This window comes from Canis lupus, chromosome 14, assembly GCF_048164855.1.
Source record: "Canis lupus baileyi chromosome 14, mCanLup2.hap1, whole genome shotgun sequence".
In the NCBI taxonomy this organism is placed as follows: Eukaryota; Metazoa; Chordata; class Mammalia; order Carnivora; family Canidae; genus Canis; species Canis lupus.
Window position 1 is genome coordinate 62,015,371 of NC_132851.1, and position 23,545 is coordinate 62,038,915.

Genomic DNA, 23,545 nt, shown 5'->3' on the forward strand with positions numbered 1-23,545 from the left:
TGTTATTTGCCACGACATGGATGGAGCTAGAGTATATTATGATAAGTGAAACAAGTCAGTCAGAGAAAGACAAATACCACATGATTTCACTTATATGTGAAATTTAAGAAATAAAAGAGATGAACATGGAGGGAGAGGAAAAAAAGAGAAGGGAAAAAGAGAAAGAGAAGCAAACCATAAAAGACTCTTAACTACGGAGAACAAACTGAGAGAGAGGTGGGTGGGAAATGGGCTAAATGGGTGATGGGTATTAAGGAGGGTACTTGTGGATGTTGTATATACATGATGAATCACTGAATTCTACACCTTAAAGTGATATTACACTATACATTAACTAATTGGAATTTTAATAAAGGATATTATGAACAACCTTACAGCAAAAAAATTATCTACTTAGATGAAATGTCCTTTTAAAAATTTATTAAATAATATAAAAAGAAATAGAAAAATAATAATTCTAGGTTTTTCCCAACAAAGTCTCTAGACTTTTTACTGAGTTCAATTTTAAAACAATGTGATTTTTTAAATTTCCCACATAATGCAGCTAGCTTTTAGATAAAATTGGAAATATGGTGATAGTAACACATAACAAAAACTGACCCATTAAAATTACTTGAAATAAAACAGCTTATGCTTGTTTTTTAAAACAGAGGCAATGGTGCACCACAAGCTCTAGGTTATTTTATTAAGACAAAAAGACATTATGACTCTTTGTGTGATATGTTTCCTCAGAAAACACCAAATATTGAATGGGTCAAAGCTCCTCCGAAATGAAAAAAAAACATGCAGAAAAAAGATTGCAAAACTGGCAACAACAACTTTCCCATCTTTTGTTTAAAGAACATCAACCCACAAGTTATTTTATCTTCCAACTTAGTCTTACCTTTATTATCACAGAAATCCACTCCAGTATATATAAGAGTTGAGATTTCTTGCTCCCTCCTGCATTTGTCACCTAATTGGCAGGAGTCATTGTGACCAGTGGAATAATCAGCCCCAAGAATTCTCTCACACAACGGTAGGTACATGGAATATGAACTGAAGAACTCTTACTCTGAACATCAAATTGTTCTCAGACTTTCAGAGATGCCATCTTAATGGGCTTTTTATAGAACATTCATTTTCACCAAAGGAATAATATATACCTTACAGGAAATTTGGTAAGTCATAATATGCATTGAATTTTAAGAAATTTTAGGAAATTCTGTATGTCAGAGTAAATGCTGGGCACTTGGAACAATAAATCCATCCAATTACTTTTCCCTATGATGTACCTTAATGCTTTTGAACTTCATATTGGCTGGAATACCAACACAGATATAACTCTGAAAGAACTATATTCTACAATATATTTTTATTATTGGTTTTGCTTTTTAACTTTTTATAAAAATGTGTCATAGGAAAAGGGATGCTTAAAGAAATGACCATATGCACATTTAATAAAATATTCACTGAAATTTTGTCCCTAGGATTCTTTCAAGATTAGGACTGTTCAACCAATACATTTAACCAATGGTCAGAACTTGTCAGAAAACCAGTCTGCATAAAGGTGCATTGAGTCACTTTCCCAGAACTCAGGCTAGCATATACTTGAAATATATTGTAAATTTAAGACCTATTGAGAGTAAAATACTTAGACACCTCTCTTTTCTCTTCCCTGATCTTTGATGTATCATATATGAATTTTTAGAATTAGAAACTGCTCATCATAGACTAAAATAACTTGGATTATTGTTAAAACTAGGATATATATTATGTGATAATTTTTCTTTAAACTACATCCAACCGGGTGGTTCTTTTCCTTTCCTTATTTTTGAGATGCCCCAAGAAATTAAATTAAAAACATATGATCTAGTTAAAACATCAATATCTCAAACATAAGCCTGCAGAAATCTATAAAATAATGCAACCACTATGTAATAATACCAAGATGTTCAAATACAAAAAGGTACCATTTCAAAGTGGTTACTTCTGAAAGCAAAAACTTTAGTCATCAAAGCTTCCATTGAGTAAAACACTTTAAGAACAACCTTTTGACATTACCTCCAGTGTTCATTTACAAGTCAAAAGTGAAAACTAATTCCACCATTTTATAGTTAAATGTTATAAGCCTACCAATATTGCTCCAAAATAACACTAGGCAAATTTCTTAAAATGCTACAGTACTACTCCTGTACTAGGTCATAAACAGAGTTGGAATACATTCCAAATAATATTTTTTTTTCTTTAAAGGAATGCTGATCAGCCATTCATTGTGCTTACTTTCAGGGGTAATAGTAAGAATGAAACCACTATGCCTGATCGTGGGCCTTTTGGCTCTTGCAACATGTTTCTTGGTAAGTCTCATCAATCATGTTTTCACATTTTTTCTCACAAATTTTAATTCAGATTTCTTTTTACATGTTTTAATGTTACCCTTTCTTATATATTAGTAGCATCAATCATTGATGAAACACAGTTCTAGTGCTTTAAATTTAAAGTCTAATTTAATTTAAATAGGCACACATGGCTTAGAGCTACCATACTGGACATTTTTATTAATATTTATTTATTATTTATTTACAGAGAAAGAGAATGAGTGGGGAAAAGGGCAAAGGGAGAGGGAGAGGGAGAGGGAGAATCTCAAGCAGATTTAATGCTGAGCAGGGTTCCATCTCATAACCCTGAGATCATGACCTGAGTCAAAATCAAGAGTTGGACACTTAACCGACTGAGGCACTGGACAATTTAGATCCATGATATCAGACTGCATTATACAGACATGTATAGATGTAGGTACTCATATATTAATAATTTCACAAGTAGACAAGTTTATTTCAAATTTTTGATCCAATATACTTAAAGACACTATATGAATATCCTTGAATATGTTTTTTTAATTTCACTAGGACTTTTTCCTTATCTATAAAGTGAGATACTCAAAATAAAGTTTTTCTCCACATAGGGTTCATGTATCACCTACATCAAAGTAGCCCAACTCACTTATTCAAATATAGTACTCTGGGCCTCAACCCAGAATGAATAAGGGTGTCTTAGAGGAGGGAATATGCATTTTGCCATGGACTCAGGAGTTACGGACATTTATATTAACACCTATAATGTATAAAGGATTGAGTTAAGCAACACAAAAGCTCCTAAATATTCAAAGTTGCAAGAGATTTTAAAAAGCCACAGGTTTAAAAAAAAAAAAAAAAAGCCACAGGTTTCTGGGCTTTTTTTAAGCATTAGAATGATAATTTCAAAATAACTATGGAATTAATCTCTTCTCAAACTGAAATTAATCTACCCCTGTTATTTCTACCAAGGAATTGTAAAATCTATTAAAAATCAAAAATCAAATGGAAGGGAAAAAACATTTTTTCAGAAGACTACAACTCCTACAAAACAGGCAATGTAAATTTATATCATTCTGAAACATGAAACAGTGCTTCTTCTCCCATCTACTCTCAGAAACTTGAATAAAAGCAGGTAATTAAATAGATCATTCAGGCAGTCTGAGCTTGACCACATTACTTCTACATGCATTATAAATGTGACATAATTTTTGATAAACCAATTAAATATATTTAAAAGGTTATGTCTTACTGATGCAATCTTAAAGCTGATTTTCAATATATGTCTCAGTATATAAAAGAAACACTTTAAAGGATCAGGCTTTGATTATCTAAACAATGTTTGTTTGGGGTTTTTTGAAAAATAAACCTTAGAGTTCCAATAATATAAGAAATTTAGCATAAGCAGTTTATTTTTATTATATAAAAACTTTTTAATAAAATTTAAGGTTCATTTTTTTAAAACTCTCTTAGCAAACAGGATTCAAGGAAATTTCCTTAATCAGATAAAAGTTATCCTCAAAAGGATGAGGTTGTCTTTGGGGCTCAGCTCTAGTATCAGTCTGTTCTTTCCTGATCTAACAGACCTGCTGATCTTCTCCTTGCCCCATTCTGAAAGGGAGAAGAAAGGGAGCCACACAGGTCATCAAGATGTCTCCTCACTCCCACAGCATAAGCAGTTTAAATAGAAATAGGCTTTTCACCAACTTAATTGTATGAGATTCACGATGATTAATAACTACTGAAATATAGAAAAACACAAGGGTAGAATAGAATATCATTTGTATACGAGAGGGTAAGTAGAACATTGAGTCTTCATTCTGTTATAGGTAATTTTCCAAATGCTTTGTAGACATTAACCCACTTAATCCTCAAAACAAATCTAATAAAGTAACTATTATTAATCTTATTAAAATATAAATAAATTTAGGTTCAAGGTATCTATGTCTTAGCTGGATTGTTCATAAACCAAGTAATACAGGAAATTAGCTGCCAATACATAGCTTTGCTATAAAGGAAAGTGGTGAAAAGAGAGTGATAGCAACACAGGAATTCCCGGTTGAAAGTGGAATCTTTTTTAAAAAGTAAATTGAACATAAATGATTGTTTTCTAAAGAAAACAAGCCAGTTAAAAGCCAAATATTGAAGTGCAAGGGGAAAGGGAAAAGTGACAGAGCTCTGAGGGAATAGTTCTAAAAGAAAAGGAAATATGTAGATTTTTAATGACTTTGGTGTGTGGCCAGTAAAGTAGTGAAGTTTGTTTCTAACTGCTTGCATTGTTTTGGAGTAGGAGGAAAGTTATACTGGTGGGGTGGCTGAGGGCTCAGCAGCAGGTAGAGAACCTTTTTTTTTTTTTCTTTTTAGAGGCAGAGAACTCTAATAAAATTGGCATAAATGTGGAAAATTATAGGCCTCTGCAGAATAAGGGTTAGTCAACCTTAAGACACTTGAAAAGATTGCAGGGCAGTGCTAAGGGACCATAAGTTTGTGATGGTATATCTGCCGCCATTGTTCAAAAACCTGGAATTAGGAATCGGGGAGACAGATGATTTAGAAAATGTTTAAGGTTTAGGTTTTGCAAGGGCAAAGTGCCAAATGAACAAATAAAAGATGGGGGACAGCAAGAAAGAAACGCAGACATGTGTCCTGAATAAACCCTCAGCAGAGCAGGACTTGTGCTTTCATACCCTACAGCACTGGCTTAGTTTACCCCCATTCTTCTCCCTGTTCTACCTTATTTCAGCTTCCTTACAAAGTCTGTCTTCCCAATTACATGATCCTTAGTCTTTCCTCTATCCAAAAATAATCACTCTAAATTTCTAATGTATTTGTTTCCTTCACTATTTTCCAACTATTTTCATTTCTAAAATCCACTTTTCAAAAATTGTAACCACTATACTAGGTGTTAACATAACAAATAGTAGCATATAACATTTATTGAGCACAATATCTGAGCTAACCAGTACCCTAAGCACTTTATAGGTAGTGTTTTACAATAAATCTGACTCGAATCTGAGACACCTGACCCACCTGAAATCTCAGACAACCTCAAAATTGTCTCAAACTTTCAGGCAGCAGGGGTGGGGTACTGCATCTTTGGAATTTTCTTCATTAAAAACCAGGGGTAGGGGGGATTCTTATTATAAACTATAAAAAGGTTTCAAAACTTTACAAAGTCACTGAAACAAAATTAAAATTATACTTAATCTTAACACCCAGAAATAAACATGACTACCATTTCTTTAAAAAAAAAAAAAAAGGTAGGTACTTATATGAACATCATTTTTCAGATGAAGAAAGTCTCAAAAAGGATTCCACATCACACAGTCTCTAAATAGCAGAGGCATTAAGCTCTAGGGGATATCATTCTGCTTCTGTTTGGGCCATTTTGTACTGCCTTGTACTGTAGCTACTTAGTCTATAGACTCACAAGAAGCATTTTTGCATGCCCACAGCTCCTACTTTGGTGTACGGCACAAAATAGATGCTCAATAACATGTTTCACAGTTTTTGTGCTCAAAGCCTGAAACAATCCTGAACTCTTGAATAAGATATAAGAGATAGTTTCCCCATTTGGAATTAATTCCAATGACAGGCTCTACCAAAAGCACAGAATAGGATTTTACCTACAATTTTTTTTCCCATCAATACTATCTCGGCTTTCATTTGAGAGCCTAAGCATTTAGAGGGTGAAAGAGAAACTCTTACTTTTACACAGTCTAAAATTCTGTATTGAAGAACTTAGATACATATATAATAGTTTTCTATTGCTATATAACAAATTACCACAAACTAGTAGCTTTAAAAAATTCATTTATTATCTCACAGTTTCTTTGGTCAGACTCTGGCCTTGGCTTGGTTGGATTCTCTGTTCAGGGTCCCAAAGGGCTAAAAAGGTACTGTCAGAACTATATTCTTTCCTGCAGCTTAGGGTTTTCTTTTCAAATTTGCATGGCTGTTGGCAGAATTCAGCCCCTTGTTTAAAGGACTGGGGTCTCCACTTTCTAAATGCGGGCTGTAAGCATGGGGCCACTCCTAGCTCCAGCTACTCAACTACCATTTACTTCCATGTAGTCTTCTCCACGTTTCTTTGCTTTAAAGCTAATAGAAGAGCACATGCTGCAGCTTCAAATCTCTCTGACATCTGTGTCTGACCTGTAGAACCTATTTCAAAAAACTCACCCAGTGTGGTCATGCCAGTATATGCCAGTAGGGAGCGGAAATCCTGGGAGCAGCCTTAGCATTCTGCCTGCCACAGACAGTAGACATTCGCTTGACGTTGAAATACCCGATTAAAAACTGTTCACTTCTGTTTTCCCACAGCCCACTGAGAGTCACAGTGGTCCCAGGAGACGATATCCTTCTAGGCCACTGCCGCCTCCTCCTCCTTTTGGTCTAGGATTTGTTCCACCCCCTCCTCCACCTTATGGCCCTGGAAGAATTCCACCCCCTCCTCCACCTTATGGCCCTGGAAGAATTCCACCCCCTCCTTTACCTTATGGCCCTGGAAGAATTCCACCCCCTCCTCCACCTTATGGCCCTGGAAGAATTCCACCCCCTCCTCCACCTTATGGCACGGGAAGAATTCCACCCCCTCCTTTACCTTATGGCCCCGGAAGAATTCCACCTCCTCCTCCACCTTATGGCCCAGGTTATTCATATCTACCTTTCCAACCAAGGCCTTATCTGCCTGGATCTCCATTCATCCCACATATTCCCTTTATTCCTGTACCCCAAATACAAACTACAACAGGCTCCATTACAACCACAATAGATGCCACTACCACCCAAACAGACTCCACCATCCCCACAACCACTGCTTCGACTGCCCAAAAGACAACCACTGCTTCGACTGCCCAGAAGACAACCACTGCTTCAACTGCCCAGAAGACAACCACTGCTTCAACTGCCCAGAAGACAACCACTGCTTCAACTGCCCAGAAGACAACCATCGCTTCGACTGCCCAGAAGACAACCATCGCTTCGACTGCCCAGAAGACAACCATCGCTTCAACTGCCCAAAAGACAAGTCAGCAGAACTTTTTAGATAAAATTATTTCATTTTTTGGATGAAAATGAGATATTCCATAAGCTCTGAGATTTGGGGATGAATAATTTTAAAAAGAAACTACAAAACAATCCACACAAATATGACAACAAAGTGAAAATAAAAAGTTGGGCCATAATATGAAACCACCAGTGTTATCATGAGTGCCAACAGTTTATCCCCCCGTTTTCCACCCCAGTGAAAATTAGTGCTGCCAGAAGCCTGGCCTTATAACATGAAGTGAAGCACATAATTAGGGAAAAATACAGCAAGATATCTAGACTTATACTTAGGGTGATAGAACTGGAAAATAGGCCCCCTTGACCACAATCCACCATACAACTACCAAACACAAAATAATATGTTAATAGATATTTAAATTAAATAATCTTAGGTCTCCCCACAGCATTCCCCTGAAATATTCCTAAGTACCACCTGATCATTAATTATAAAAAAGCTTTCATATTAATCCACTCAATTCCAGAATAGAAATGTCTCTCTAGTAAATCAAAAAAATTTAAATTAAATATGGGGCACAAGTCTTGGAATTTGACATGAAAACTCATTTTCCAAGCTAAGGAAGAGATAGATGATGATTTCAGACATTAATAATAAAAGGCTGATGGCTGAGACTCCAAAAAGCTTCCTTTGCTTCCAACCATTAAGGTTTTAATCAAAAGTAAAGAACAAGGGGTAGTGGAAAAGGAGGTGGGCTGGGGGTTGAGGTAACTGGGGAGGGGGGCACTTGGTGGGATAAGCACCGAGTGTTATATGTTGGCAAATTGAACTCGAAGAAAAAGAAAGAAAGAAGAAAGAAGAAAAGAAAGAAAAGAAAGAAAAGAAAGAAGAAAGATTTTAAAAAGTATTTTGGAAATGGCCTTATTATATCCTGAGAGCTGTATCTTTCATACATTTTTGACTGTTAAAGTATAAAACTCCATTTTCCATCCAGGCCACAACTACTCACATGGTCACCAGACACATGAATCAAAATTTCTCAAAGATATCTAATGTAAGCATAAATTTGTTTATATGTGTTTAATGTTATCTTTAATCCCATAGATAGTTGTTGAGAATCTACTATGATACAGAATATGTTTCAGTAGTTGAGGAATTAGCAATAAGGAAGGCAGTCAAAGTCACTACCTTCATGGAGCTTCCACTGTAGTATGACCAAAAAAAAAAGTTAACACACATATATGTAAGAAGAGAGAAGTGCTCTGAAAAATAAAGAGAAAGGTAAAGAGAGATTTGTTTTATAACAAATAAAACGTTGAGATAATAAGAAAGAACCTCTCTGATAAAGCAGTATTTAAACAAAGGCTTGAAGAGTGTTAAGAAGTAAAGTTTTCAGAGATCTAAAAAAAAGAGTATTGAAGGGAGAAAGGATCCACCATAGAAAGGTCTGAAATAGCAGTGAATGCTTTTTGCAAGAGCACCAGGAGAATGTCAATGTGACTCACACTTAGTGAGAAAGGAGGAGAGTTGAAGTGAAAAAATACCAAGAAGGCAGAGACAGACTACATCATAAATGACCTAGGATTTAAATTTTATTCTAAATGTATCTGAGGTCATTAGAGCTTTAAATAAAAGAATAACATTATCTAATTAACATTTTCAAAACTTTATCCCTCTGGCTGCTCTATGAGTACCACACCATAGAGCGAACAAGAATAGAGGCTATTTAAAGAATCCTGGAATCAAAGGTGGGGGCTTGACTAGAGTGGAATCAAGTTTGATTAAATAGAGAAGAGAAGAAGCGGGCAGATATAGAAACAGGTTAATGGTCAGACATAGAAACAGCTTAAAAATATTCAAAGTACTTAATCTGGACCTGGGTTTTAAAGGAAAAGTAATAATCTAGAAATAATTATATTCTGGGCCCAAGCAAGCATGTGAATAATGGTGTCATTTAGTGAGAGAGGTAAGAGTGGAGAAGACTCAACACGGTAAAGGCTTGGAATATCATACTTCTGCACTGAATATGTTAAATTTGACATCTTTAAATTCTGTATGATTTTATATTACTGGAATAACACTATTACCACAAATTTAGCATCTTAATACGAATGCATAATCTTACATTTCTATGAACCAGAAGTCCATGAAATAGCAGGGCTCAACTACTTTCTCTGCTTGGAGTCTCACAAGTCTGAAGTCAAGGTTATTGGCAGAGCTGCATTCCTTTTTGGAGACTCTAGAGAAGAATGTTCCAAGGTTCATTAATCTCTCCTATACATCTCTTCTGCCTCACTCTTCTCCACATCTCTGACCATACTCAGAGAAATATATATACTTTTAAGAGCTCACATGATTAGATTGAGCCTACCAAAATGTTCCAGGATAAGCTCTCTATAAAGATCTGTATCTCAATAACATCTAAAAAGTCCTTTTGCAGCAGTATCTACATTAGTATTTGATTAAATACTAATCTTTAGGGGCACATCCGTAGAAATCGACCTATAACAATTTCTAAGTAGAGATACTGAGCAGACATGATGTAGGCAAGAGCAGAATAAATGAGAGGACTGAATTCAACCAGGATCCCCGTATTGCCAGGGAAGAATGGCAGAAAGATAGCTGGAGAAGAGGAGCTATTCAAGGAATTTGGTTATATATAAGCTAAGTTATACCACAAAGGCTGATGCAAGTTTACAAATTGGATATAATGACAGCTCAGACTTGGCTAAGTATACTCCTACTTTGTATTATTATCAAATGTGTGAACAAGCAAATAAATCAATACACAGAAATGAAGAAAATGTGGAATAAGTGACTTTCTGGCAGTTCCCTTCTTTCTTATATAGGCATACCCAAATTTTGGAAGTCTCAACAGCCAATGTAGACTGAAATATCTACCAGATCACAGAACCCAGAACTGACTTTAAACTGTTTCTGCATGAGGAGGGGTACATGAGCACTGAAAGGGGCACTATAGTGCCTTTTAAGAAATCATTTGCTGAACCAGTTATTGAACTTATCATCTATATTTTATTTCAGTGGGCCATCAAGTCAAATCAAGGTTTCCGAGCACTGAGTATGGACATGGTCCATGAGGGTATACAAGAAAAAGATTATAAAAATGGACCAAAGCTGGACAACAACAACAAAATCTACAAAGACATGAGGAGTGTATTCAATATACTTTATTGCTGCTTGTCTTCAATTCCCAGAAATTTATATGTAACCTTTTATGTATCAGAAGAGGAAAAAACTAAAAATTAGATTTCCAAGACACAGCTGCTATTCTGAATGTGATTGGATTCAATCCATTGGGAAACATTTACATGACATTTAGAAGACAGAAATAGGACAAAAGCCATCTTTTTGCTGGTAGGATTACTGGCAAGCAAGAGCAAAGCTGTTAGAAGTGTCTGGGTGTTGCCTCATGGGTATAAAGCAATTGAGCTATAATGGTAGCAGCAGGTGCATCTTTGTGCTCTCTGAATCACAACTATAACCCTACAGTCTTCGGGTCAATAGACAGTGGAAGCCCCGTAACTGTCACTGCTTCAATCACTCTTTCCAATGCTTACTAAAACATAGCTATCTGTACGGACTCCCTTTCTATGTGAAAGAATGGTTTATTTTCTTGAACAGAACCTTCACCAACACGAAAGACAGGAAACAAGGAATAGGGGATACAGTCAATAGATAGCAGACCACTATCTATCTAATATTGTATTGGTAAAAGAGGATTTTAAAGAATCATTAAATAAGGACAGTAGTGAAAGGATCTGGATATGGCTGAAGACAGAAAGCAAAATTTTCTGGAGACATATAGTTTATAGTGAGTGGGATAAAGAGCATTTCTATAGGCTATTGTGAGGAAGAAGCCAGGTTTGGTTAGTTTATGATGCAAGGGAAAACCCCAAGATAGAAGAACACTTGCTCATAATAGAGACTTGACACAGTGAAAGGCTGATACAATCTCTTTAGCCCATCACCAGAAAATCATTCTCTCAGATACAAATAAAATTCCTTTATTTCAAATCTGGGACTTTAGAACCTCCTCTTTGGCCCATTTTCCTGTCTTTCTAAATTTCCCTTCCTTTCCCTCTACTGAATATCTTCTTCAATATCACTATAAATATCACAGTATCAATTTATGTCCTCCTGATTTTTCAGTGTATGATTGCCATTTGGAATTTACTTATATCCATTTTCTGCCTGGATCTTAATGTTGAAAAAATTATAGAGACATCAGTGAATATTTTTGAGTTACTAATAAATTGACTACAACACTTAATACTAACTACCAAGTATTATAAACCTTTTACATGTTTGAAATTTACTGCAAAATACATATACCAAAAGACAGATTAAAATAGATTAAGTATAAAAAGTTGACCCTTGAACAACATGAGAGTTAAGGGCACCAAGCCCCACATAGTCTAAAATCTACATATAACTTTTGACTCCCCAAAAACTTAACTACTAATATTCAACTGTTGACTAGAAACCTTACCAATAATATAAACAATTAATATATATTTTATATGTATTATATATTATATTCTTATAAAGTAAGCTAGACAAAAGAAAATGCTATTAAGGAAATAATAAGGGAAGTATAGTTACAGTACTGTACTATAAATAATTTATGTAAAAGTGTATCTGTTCAGTTCAAATCCATGTTGTTCAAGATTCAACTACGTGTGTGTGTGTGTGTGTGTGTGTGTGTACTGCTCTACAATACAGGTTTTATATTTTCCTTCTTGAGATGAGGCTCAAAGAGCTAAAATAACTTGGCTAAGAACAAACATCTCATTAGTGGCAAAGTCAGGATTCCAACTCAAGTAGATCCATATTCTTTACACAATGCTTACAATTTCTAACATTTCCATCTTTATCTTTTGTTATCACTAACTCCCACTGTCCACTTTCTCTGCTCCCACTCCTAGGTCAATGAAACTTCTGCAGAAGCTCAAAAACATATGCTGTCTGGATAGGCTACATAATCCTGCCATTTACTACAGTAAGTCCATTTTACCTACACTCTCTCCTCTGTATTGTAAGCAGCCCAAGAGCAAAAGTATAAATCACTCATCTTTACAAACATGCAAATTAAAATCTCAAAAATTTTGTAAATGAAAACAGAATTAAACCTCAAGCCAAAAAGATATAATAACATAAGGAAAACACCGTGTATAAAACCATTCTTGTTATCCTGAGTACACAGGACCCTTGCTAAATCTACTTACAAGGATAAAAAAATAATCTCACTTTGGTTCCTTGTTAAGTACTCCTTATTTCATTTACTGACAGTAATGCTGGATAATGTTTACTTCATAATAGTCACCTTCTGAAGGTGCCTCTCCAAATGGCTTATGTTCTACTGTGATGTCATTCAACACTGCCAATTACAAACAATATGGATGTAGCAACATAAAGATGGTCAGGTCTTTAGAATATTTCCTATCTGTCCAACTGTCCCAAGTTGCTCTTGAAGAATCATATCATTAAACAGTGGGCTTAAGAAATTCACAAATATCCAGGAAAATTCTGCACAAATATTGATCAAAGGGGCTTTTATGGAAACATTTATTCAAAAGAGTCATCTTGAGGGAATGTCAAATCTCTTAGAGAACTCTTAAAGTGAGCAGAGGAGTTTAAATGTCAATTCAGATTATAGCAGAAACTCTACGGTGTCATAGGAAAATCCACTTCCCTTTTCTTTCTGGACATACAGCTAGATTATATCTCCCAATCCTCTTTCAATGAGGTGTGACCATGCGCCTAAATTTCAGGCCATGAGATGGGAGCAGAAAGTGATCTGTCACTTCTAAATCCAGCCATAACTCTTTCCTGTATGTTCTTTTAGGATCTTTGCATTTGCATTTGTGTTTCATATCCTGAGACCTCTCCTGCAAGCTTCTAAGTTTTTATAACTCCAAACATTATCTTTCTTCCCTTAGCCTTAGGAGTACTAGCTTCTTTCTATCTCCATGGCACCTTAGTGTTCTCACTTTATCTATTCAATTACCAGGTTAATAACTTGTAATGCCTAGTTAAAGATATTTGATAATAAATTCTCTTTATTAAAAATAACTGGTGTTATCTGTATCTCTTGATGGGATCATGACTGATACTGTAACAAAGGGGCTACAACATCTACTGGGCTCTATTAGCAACAATGGTCTCAGGTTCAGACCATAATGTTCAAACTCCCACAACAAAATGTTCTTCACCAAGTAAGTGTACTTAGCATTCCCTTAGAAAGCATACAATACATGTAAAAACACAACATACTTGGTAAAAGCTTGGTAGAGATTTGGTGAATTTTATGCTTCTATGTCCAACTTTGAACCTGAGATATACATGGTCATGAGAAACAAGTCTGAATATGATTGAAAAACTAAAGTTCAGAGAAGCCTTAATTCTTTATTGATTGCAGGGGAATTTGATACAGTTAGTGGGCCTTGGAGGCTGAGGCTAGAGGGATATTTTTATGGGTTTACTATGCCAATCTAAACTATGGTAACATCTCACCTGTAAATGTGATGTCTTGGACATCAGTCTTAGCAACATACTTATGGATATGTCTCCTCAACTAAGAGAAAGAAAAACAAAAATAAACTTTGGAGAGGATACCAAATTAAGAAGGAAAGCAAAGGAAACCATCAACAAAACCAAAAGGCAACTACTGAATGGAAGAAGATATTTGCAAAATATATCCAATAAAGGAGTATAACTCAACACCAAAAAAATAATAAAATAAAGTAATCCAATTTAAAATGGGCAGAAGACATGAACATTTCTCCAAAGAAGACATACAGATGGCCGACAGACTCTGAAAGATGCTCAACATCACTCATTATTGGGGAGATGCAAATTAAAACTACAATGAGATATCACTTCACACAAAGCAGAATAGCTAGTATCAAAAAGACAAACATTAAAAAAAAAAAAGACAAACATTGGCAAGAATGTGGAGAAAAGGAAACCCTCATGCACTGTTAGTGGGAATGTAAGTTAGTGCAACTGCTATGGAAAACAGTACTGAGGTTCCTCAAAAATTAAAAATATAAATATTATGTGATCCAGTAATTTCACTACCATTTACCCGAAGAAAATGAAAAGACTTATTTGAAAAGATATATGCACTCCTATGTTTACTGTAGCATTATCTACAATAGTCAAGATATGAAAGCAATTCAAGTATCCATTGATAGATGAACGGATAAAGAAGATGTGGGGTGAGAGAGTGCGTGTATATGTATTCAAATATTACTCATCCATAACAAAGAATGAGATCCTGCCACTTGGAACAACATGGATGGACCTAAAGGATATTATGCTAAATGAAATAAGTCAAAGAAAGACAAATACTATATGACTTCACTTATATGAAATCCAAATAAACAAACAAAAAAACAAACTCTTAAATACAGACAACAAACTGGTGGTTGTCAGAGGGGAGGTGGGAGAAAGGGAGGATGGATGAAATAGGTGAAGGTAATTAATAAGTACAAATATCCAGTTATAAAATAAATAAAGGTACAGCATAGGCAATATAGTCAATAATATTATAAAAATCAGGGCACCTGGATGACAGTTAGTTAAGAATCTAACTGGGACAAGATAACTGGGACAAGATAATGATGAAATATGCTTTGGCAAAGCTTCACAAACAAAAATTTGGTTGTTTGCATATTGTATAAAGGCATTTGCCGTACAGTTCTTTGAATTTTCAAATTAAAGTACAGGGAGTGGAGAGAAACTACTTAAACATTTTGAAAAAAGGCAATGAACTTTCCTGGGGGATAGAAATTAGGTAGGGAAGGAGTGAAGCATTCTCAGCTAGAAGAAACACCTGGACAAAAGCACAAGGACAGGAAACAGCTCCTTATGTTGAAAAACCAAGAATAGTTCTATATAATCAAAGCAAAGACACATACAGAGTGACAAGAGATGAGAATGGAGGGTATCACAGTCTTTTTTTGTTTGGTTGCAAATAACAGGGATCCACTCAAGATATCTCAAGAAAAAGGAAGCCAAAGCAAGAATAAATGCAAATTAGAACTGAAATACAAACCCCAGTGGCCCTAAGACCCAGGCTCTACTTCTCTTGGCATCCCTACTTCTCTCTGCACTGCTCTCTTTACTCATAGTTTGCATGCTCCTAGTTTAGCTTGTGTGTGGCTCTTATTAACACCTCCCTTTCTATCTGGGTCCTTTCATCTTCACATTATTCACAGTTTAATTACCACTTTCTAACTAGGAAACTTCAGTATTTCCTAGTTCAAGTTATAAAGAAACAGAATTTTATTAAGATCGTTTATTTTTCTTAACTTGGCAGTAGGTCAAAGGATCCTGGATAGCAAGTGGCTTGGAAGATCCTGGTTTCAATAATCTTTTAATAATCCAAATAAATGTAGCTGGAGAGAAATTAGTCATGTGACAAAAATACAGTTATAGCTCCTTCTGAAATGACTTAAGACTTCTGAGTCATCACTGATCTCTGTAAAAGAGATTCAGTTACATGTTGAAGATAGAAACCAGAATAAATAGCAAATAAAGAGTAGAGAGAGAAAATCCAGTCTAGCCTTCCCCAATATCTGACTAGGAATGAAAAAGATAAGCTAGTGATGATAGCAACAGAGGTACATGAGGTTGAAAATGGGATTCTTTAATATATGAGGTGTAAGTTGGGACTACAGACTGAAAGAACACAGCCAGGGATTGAAAAGAGGTTGAAATGAAAAATGAAAGGTGATGATTAGCAGAGAAAATGCCCTGGGGAGGGATAGGAGATGGATATAAACTATAGGTGAAGAGGTTGGTCATAAACAGGACAAGGAAAGAGCTGGATATAAGTGAATTTTATGGGTGTGGGCAGAAAAGTAAAGTTCTTCATTTTTGTGAAATAGAAGGCAAGATCATCTTCTATTGGGGGGTGGGAGGCAAGAGGGATAAAAAATAAATGTAAATGCTGAGAAGATAGCTTTGTGGGAGAAAGGGGAGAATAGATTAGCATCGCTGAGGAGCCAGATTAGGGCAGACCCTGTGAATCTCCAGTGTGTCTAATATTTAGGGATTTGTGGTATTCAATGTTCACCAGCCTCCAAGTTGAAATAGACAAGGTAGTTTTTTGTTGTTGTTTTGTTTTGTTTTTGTTTGTGTGTGTGTGTTTTGTTTTTTGTTTGGTTTTTTTTTTTTTATTTTTATTTTTTTTTTGTAGACAAGGTAGTTTGTAAAGAGTTGATCCCAAAGCTTGATGTTTCCTAGGGTAGCATATCAGAAAGACACAGAGGCAGGGAGCTGAAGGTTGCAAGAGAGTTAACAGAGTCTTTCACCTTCCTGAAACTTCTGTTCCAGACAAACTGGTCTTCTGCCTCAAGAAAGGGACTTGTATTTTCCTGACCCTGTTCATTTATTCATGTTCTTTTAATTTTAATTCCCCATTTCAACTCCATTATTTAATTCCCCATTTCAACTCCATTATGCTCATTTCAAATGCTATCTTTTCCACAAAGTAATCTTTAATCCTTTTTTGCCAAAATTAAATCTTTTCTCCAAATTGCTATTGCATCTAGAATTGTTCTATTTATCAGCTAATTCTTAAACTGTTACCAGATCTATAAACCACAATACCTGTTAAACACAGTGCAAAATAGCTCAAATTTATAGAGTACTTACCATAATTTACTGTGTCTGAACACTATATATAGATTACATAAAATCCTATCAACCACTACATAAGGTAGGAACTTTTTCTAGAACCATTTTTGAAATGAGGAAACAGAGGCACCTGGATGGTTCAGTTGGCTAAATGTTTGCCTTTGGCTCAGGTTATTATCCTGGGGTCTGAGATCAAGCCTCACACTGAGCTCCTACCTGTTTCTCCATCTGCTGCTCCCCCTTGCTTATGCTCTCTCTCTCTCTCTCTCTCTCTGTCAAATAAATAAATAAAAATCTTTTTTTAAAAAAAATGAATGAAATAAAGAAACTCTCTCTCTGCTGAGAGTATAAGAGAGTTTAAGAGTATGAGAGGGAGTATAAGCACCTTAGCCTGCAACAGTGGAAGGACTGGCTTTAGCCATAGACTCCAGGGTCTTAATGCACTATTCTACTTCCCACAGACTTTTTACTGTATCATCCCATATTGTAGTTGAAGGATTATAGCTCCTACTAGATTTCAGATTCATGTACAGAAGTGTTCATGTCTTAAATCTGTTTCCCTTAGTCCCTAAAAAGGTAATGGAGAATAAGAAAGCATTTTCTGGTTGGTTCCACTGGAGCATTTACCTTCATTTGAAAACAAAAAAATAAATGATAAAAAATAAAAGTATATTCATTAGTGTTTGAACTTTAATCAAATTTAGAAAACTTTTTTTGTTTCTGTTTGTTTTTCTTACCTCTCCAGCCCACTTAAAGTCAAAGAGTTCCAAGAGAACCATATCTTCCTGGCCATCAGTCACCATCTCCTCTGATCTATAAGCAAAGACAGGTTCCACTAGGCCTCCCTCCTCTCTATGGACTTATTATTCTATCACCTACTCCTTTTCCTTTCATTCCACCAAGGTGTGTTCTACTACCTCTTCCTTTCAGTACACAAAGGCACATTCTATAATTTCCTTTTTTTGGTCTACCAGGGCATGTTCCTCCTCAGCATCATCATAGTCCTCCTACTCCTCCTCCTTATCCACCTCCAACTCCTTCCTCTGATTCAGTACACATTCCATATCAGTCCCTACATTGGGACCTATGAGACAACCTCAATCCTTTCCAGGCAATCTGAATCCAACTTTCCAACCAAGATCTTACCCTCCAAGACCTATTAATAGGTCTTCCCAAATTCTGTATATCCTATACACTGTTTCTTCCCTAACCCTAAATCCAATCACTACAACCAAAATTGCCACTTCAGAACCTGCCACCACAACAGAAACCACTACCACTTTCACAAAATCTACCATCACAGCAATCACTACTACTATAGAAGCCACCAGTACAACAGCAGTCATGACTACTTCTGTGGAAACTACTACAATAGAGCCACCATCACTTCTACAGAACCCACTATAATAGCCAGCTACTATCACTTCCACAGAACCTACCACTACACCAGTACCTACCATCACTGCCACAGAACCCACCGTCACCATGACAGAAGCCACAGGTTTCTCAACCATACCTATCTCTTCAGCAATAGAACCCACCTCCACATCAGCAGCAACCACCACCATAGCATCTACCACAGCTACTACTGAAATTATAATCAACACTCCCTGCAAGAAACTTCCAACTTCCAAACCAACTACATCAAGCAGTAAAATTTTTAAGTTTCTTGGATAGCCTCATATCCATGTTTGGTTGAAAATTGAGAAATTATATTTTCCAAACTGATCTGAGCTTTTAGTAGAAATGAACCTCATTTATTTCAATGTAACCAACTCTGATCTAAGCAGAACACTAAAGTTAAAAAAAGTATCTGAGCTTCCTTCAAGCCGCCTGGACAAGCCTGCACCTGCACTGATCTCCCCAGTCTGTGAAGAATAAACCTTTTCATATCTGCCTGGTCTGTGTGGTGTCAACAGTGTCCACAACCAAACCAACTGACAGGGTAGAAAAGGGATGGGGGTCATTCCTATGGAATGAGGAAAAGCCTGTAAAAGTGAAACTTTTACAAGTTTCATACTAAATCCATTTTTGTGTGTACTTATATAATTCTCTTTCTAAAACATCCACTCTGATTTTTGAGCAATGATGCACAAAATTCATATTTTCAAAAGAATATTAAGCAGGGGGGTTGCCTGGGTGGCTCACTGGTTGAGTATCTGCCTTTGACTCAGGTCATGATCCTGGGGTCCTGGGATCAAGTCCCACATCAGGCTCCCTGGAGGGAGCCTGCTTCTCACTTTGCCTGTGTCTCTGCCTCTCTGTGTGTGTCTCTCATGAACAAATAAAATATTTTTAAAAAGGAATATTAAACAGTCTTAAGAGTTTTTATGTACTTCCTTAAAAGTATAAATATTCTGAAATAAACTTAATTTACAAAAAATTCAACTCACATAAACTTTTCAAGAATAAATCTGAGTCATAAAATGAGTTGTTCCTTAGAGAAAGCTTATGTCATTAGACAGGTATTCCTTCCACATAATGTAAACAATGGAAAGATTCATTATTGTATTATTTCTCAAAATATAAAATCATCCATAATAGACGTTGTTCTGACTTGCATAACACCAGAAATATCACTAATACTAAAGCCATTTTCCACTATGTTAAACTACGAGAATCCCATTTGGTAGATGTAAATCTGACTCCAGAAAAAATAATAATAATAAATAAATATATATATATATAAATAAATCTGACTGCTTCTTCACGTTTCTGGCTTTTCCTGATCAATCTGATTCAAGTTTTCTGGTTAGTACTATTCAATTTGATGTCTGTGTACTGGATCCTGCTCTCTTTCTGACTTCATATTGTCAACTGATCCAAACGCAACTGTGATCCTTACTTCATGATCTGGCCTGTTTTTTTTTTTAATCTTGTGGTGTATCTGGTGAGTGATTTCTTTCCATGACTCATCATGTCAGGATATGAAGGGCACATAACAAGGAAGAGTAAGACAGAACTTAAAGGAAATCTAAAATATGGCACAAACCTATGCAACAAATGTGTTGATGCCAAGAGATCAAGGAGTATAGCTAAGTCATAATTACTTTATAGTCATTCAAGGAAAAAATAATTTCAATCTTACTTTAAGGAATAATTAGAGCTTAAAACATCATCCATGGGTTTTACTTCACTGGAAAAGCCCTATGGAATAAGAGGACTCAATGTGTACAGAAACCATACATCAAATCTCTGAGATACACATCTTACAACTGTGTATGCTACTTACATGAATGACTAGCAAGAAAATATGGGAATGTAATAAAGTCACCCCCACTACTGGGAGACCACATTAAATGCTAGACCAAAATTATTCCCACCTTCCAAACACTGCTTTGAAGTAAACATAAAGCAAATCCCAGATAGACAGCTAACCTTTATTTAAGAGTTTAGACTTAAACCTCATCAATATTGTTCAAAATTGCCAATCATAAAGCAACTCTGTGAAAATACGAAACTACTGGCCCTTCTACCAGTTGAACATAACTTTATGCCAGGGTTCATGGCTTGTTAAGCAGGTAAAGGTAGATTTTAGCTTTCCCCTCTATTTCTGGGCATCTTCAAACAGTGAACTTACACAACTATATTTGGTCGCCTTGATATTCTCAATTAATAACCAGATAATGACTACCACTATCTCAATTCTTACACTATTGTTGACTTTTGATATCACACACTAAAACCGATGGAGAGAAAGAATATATCTGGGCTCTCTCTTTGTCTCTGAGTGCTCTACGGAAGAGGAAATATATTTCCTTGGACACATACTGATGTAATCACCTGGTCCAGTTGAGATCACTGCTGTTAGGTACTCTTCTCTACTGTCCCAAGCCCTAGTCTTGGACTCTCAGTTGTCTAGGGACAAGGAACTAATCTCTATTATTCAACCAACATAAACAATTCCTGAAAGGAAAGATGAAGCAGTCAGGTCCTTCTCCGAAACATGGAGTGATCGATCCAAAGTCTAGAAAAACACACTCTATATACCAAAAGAGTAAATATGTTGAAAAGCCAAGAGGTACAGGACAACCTGAAAGGCTTTCTGTCCCTCAGCTAGAAAATGAGTAAGATGCTGCCATAGAACACAACAAAGACCAGCTCTCATTGTAATGAGATGCTTCTGGTAAAACAGGAAACAACTTCAACTAAGCAACAATACTTTATGAGCCTTGAAGGTCAGTATGCAAAAGGCCTGCTGATCCAGGAACAAGAAAGAAACCACTATAATAATTTCAGACATCTGTCATGTTCCAAAGAATAAAGCATTCTAGAAAGTAAAAAAAAATAATTGCCCAATTCATCCTTGAAATATGGCAATTCAAAGGTTCCCACTCCTCATGGACATAGGTAGTATTAGCTGTCTGTGACGTTAATTGAAAGAGAAGGGATTAAAATATCAAATGAGCCTTTTACTGCTAAGTACAAATTGTTTCTCTAACTTCTTCTAATGTACACTTCTAAGGACATTAGCTTAAAGACAGAATTAATTTTATGGTATCTTTCTTAGTCCCAGAAAAATCTATTGGTAACATAAAAGTTCTCACCTCCCTACATCACCAAGCAATTAGATCATAAAAATCTTTTTTATTTATATGAATTTTAACAAATAGATCATTTGTCTTAGTTAAGAGGTACTGGCACAAAAACAGACACATACATCAATGGAACAGAATAGAGAACCCAGCAATGGGCCCTCAGCTCTATGGTCAACTAATATTTCACAAAGCAGGAAAGACTATCCACTGGAAATAGGACAATCTCTTCAATAAATGGTGCTGGGAAAATTGGACAGTCACGTGCAGAAGATGAAACTAGACCACTGTCTTACACCATATACAAACTCAAAATGGATGAAAGATCTAAATGTGAGACAAGAATCCATCAAAATCCTAGAGGAGAACACAGGCAACACCCTATTTGAACTTGGCCACAGCAACTTCTTGCAAGATACATCTATGAGGTACAAAAGAAAACTCCAATTCAAAACGCTAACTTTGAAAGTTTCGATACCCAGGTTTGGTCAAATTGTATAGAGTTCTTTTTGGAAGAAAAAAAACAATTTCATGCAGATACTCTTTCCTAGAATGAGAAATAAGTCTAAGACACATGATACCAGTGGAAAAACAAAATGCAATAAAGAAAAACAGAAGTAAATATTGCTTAGCCCTACATAAACAGTATAAATTCAGACAAAGGGAGATATACTAGGAGATAATATCCTGGAGATGGTGACTTCCTAAAGGCATGAATCTGGGAAGCCTGAACTAGATAGAAGGACAGGTAGACAGATATTTCTGTCTTTCAAATTATACTATAAACAGAAGCATTTAGCTAATTACAGGGGAAAAAGAGAATCAAGTTCTTGATTTTGAATGAGTCTTAATTGCTCTCTATTGTAAAAATGTGGCATATGTGTAGCATGCTTAGAGACATATCCTGCAAGGTCAGCATCTAATTCCTTCATTCCACTGACCCCAGCATCTAAACATCCTTTTTTCAAATAATTATACTATATGGATGTCTAAATCAGCTGAACTCCCTTCTCTCCAGGGATTTTCCTTAAACAGCCGATTTCCAGACATCAAACATCACACTTTCTCTTTAAAAAAAAAAAATATATATCTGTAATTTGAGGAAATGAGATGCCAAAAGGATAAATCAAGTTACTTGCCCAAAGCCACAAAGGTAGTAAATAGCACAGTTGAAGTTCAGAGACAGGTAGTTTGTTTCCAGAGACTGTGCTTTTAACCTCTAGTCTATTTTATTTCTCCCTACATAAATTCCAACAAGTCCGGAATACATACATGCTCATTAACATTTTGCAAATAGTAAAATGGTAAATAAGAATGTTATAAATATCTTTAAAAACAAACCAGCATTAAACATATCTAATGAATTTCCCCTGTCCTTTTCTTCAGGCTAGCAGTTCACAGAAGACAGAAGAGGACAGAGCCCAGTTAAGACACTTTCCTCTGTGGACTAACAGCTCCATGTCATCATTTCCTTTTCCTCAGGTAAGACTCATCAGATTCTATTTATTTAATTCTATTCCGTTCAATAAACAAAGTTCTGGAGTACCCCAAAACTATTTTAAAACTTTTGCTTCAAAAACAACCAAAAAAATCTGATCAAATTTACCTGATCCACAAAGTGTTCAAAAACCCTAAAACCACATGAATTTACTACATAAATCAAGGTCTAGCACTTCTAAATTTCAGTCAATTAAACCTGCTAAAATTTTAGGAAAAAAATCTAACTCTTACCCTAGGAACAACATTCTGTAAAACTTAAATGGACCCCAAATTCCTTCCTCTAATAAAAGAAATGGTCAACACCAAATTAAACTGCCAATATTAGGTCAGCCAAATGCATCAGGATGATCAAAACTTCATGAAGTCACAGCCAAAAGGAAAAAAAAATCAACAAAATAACATCTCTAATCTCACAGCAAGCTAACCAAAGAAGCTTTTAAATAATGCTAAATTAAAACAAACTAGCCACCCAAAATCTGACTCATAACTCTGTGTTCAACAAAACT

General features: G+C 35.7%; 1 protein-coding gene across 9 annotated transcripts in view; it reads left to right on the plus strand.

Moving 5' to 3' along the window:
- The first annotated feature begins 920 nt into the window (after positions 1-920).
- The window catches only part of LOC140604181 (uncharacterized), a 78,392-nt gene continuing 55,767 nt past the window's right edge, over positions 921-23,545 (plus strand). Inside the window, exons 1-5 of one of the 9 annotated variants that reach the window (XR_012007200.1) lie at positions 1,025-1,160; positions 2,233-2,336; positions 3,306-3,468; positions 12,285-12,358; positions 22,926-23,021. Coding sequence is in view for 3 of the 9 variants with exons in the window: in XM_072775306.1 (XP_072631407.1) it covers positions 2,235-2,336; positions 6,657-7,406 (852 nt within the window). In the remaining 6 variants the exon portion in view is untranslated. The other 8 variants (XR_012007201.1, XR_012007199.1, XR_012007203.1 and 5 more) reach the window with 8 other exon arrangements.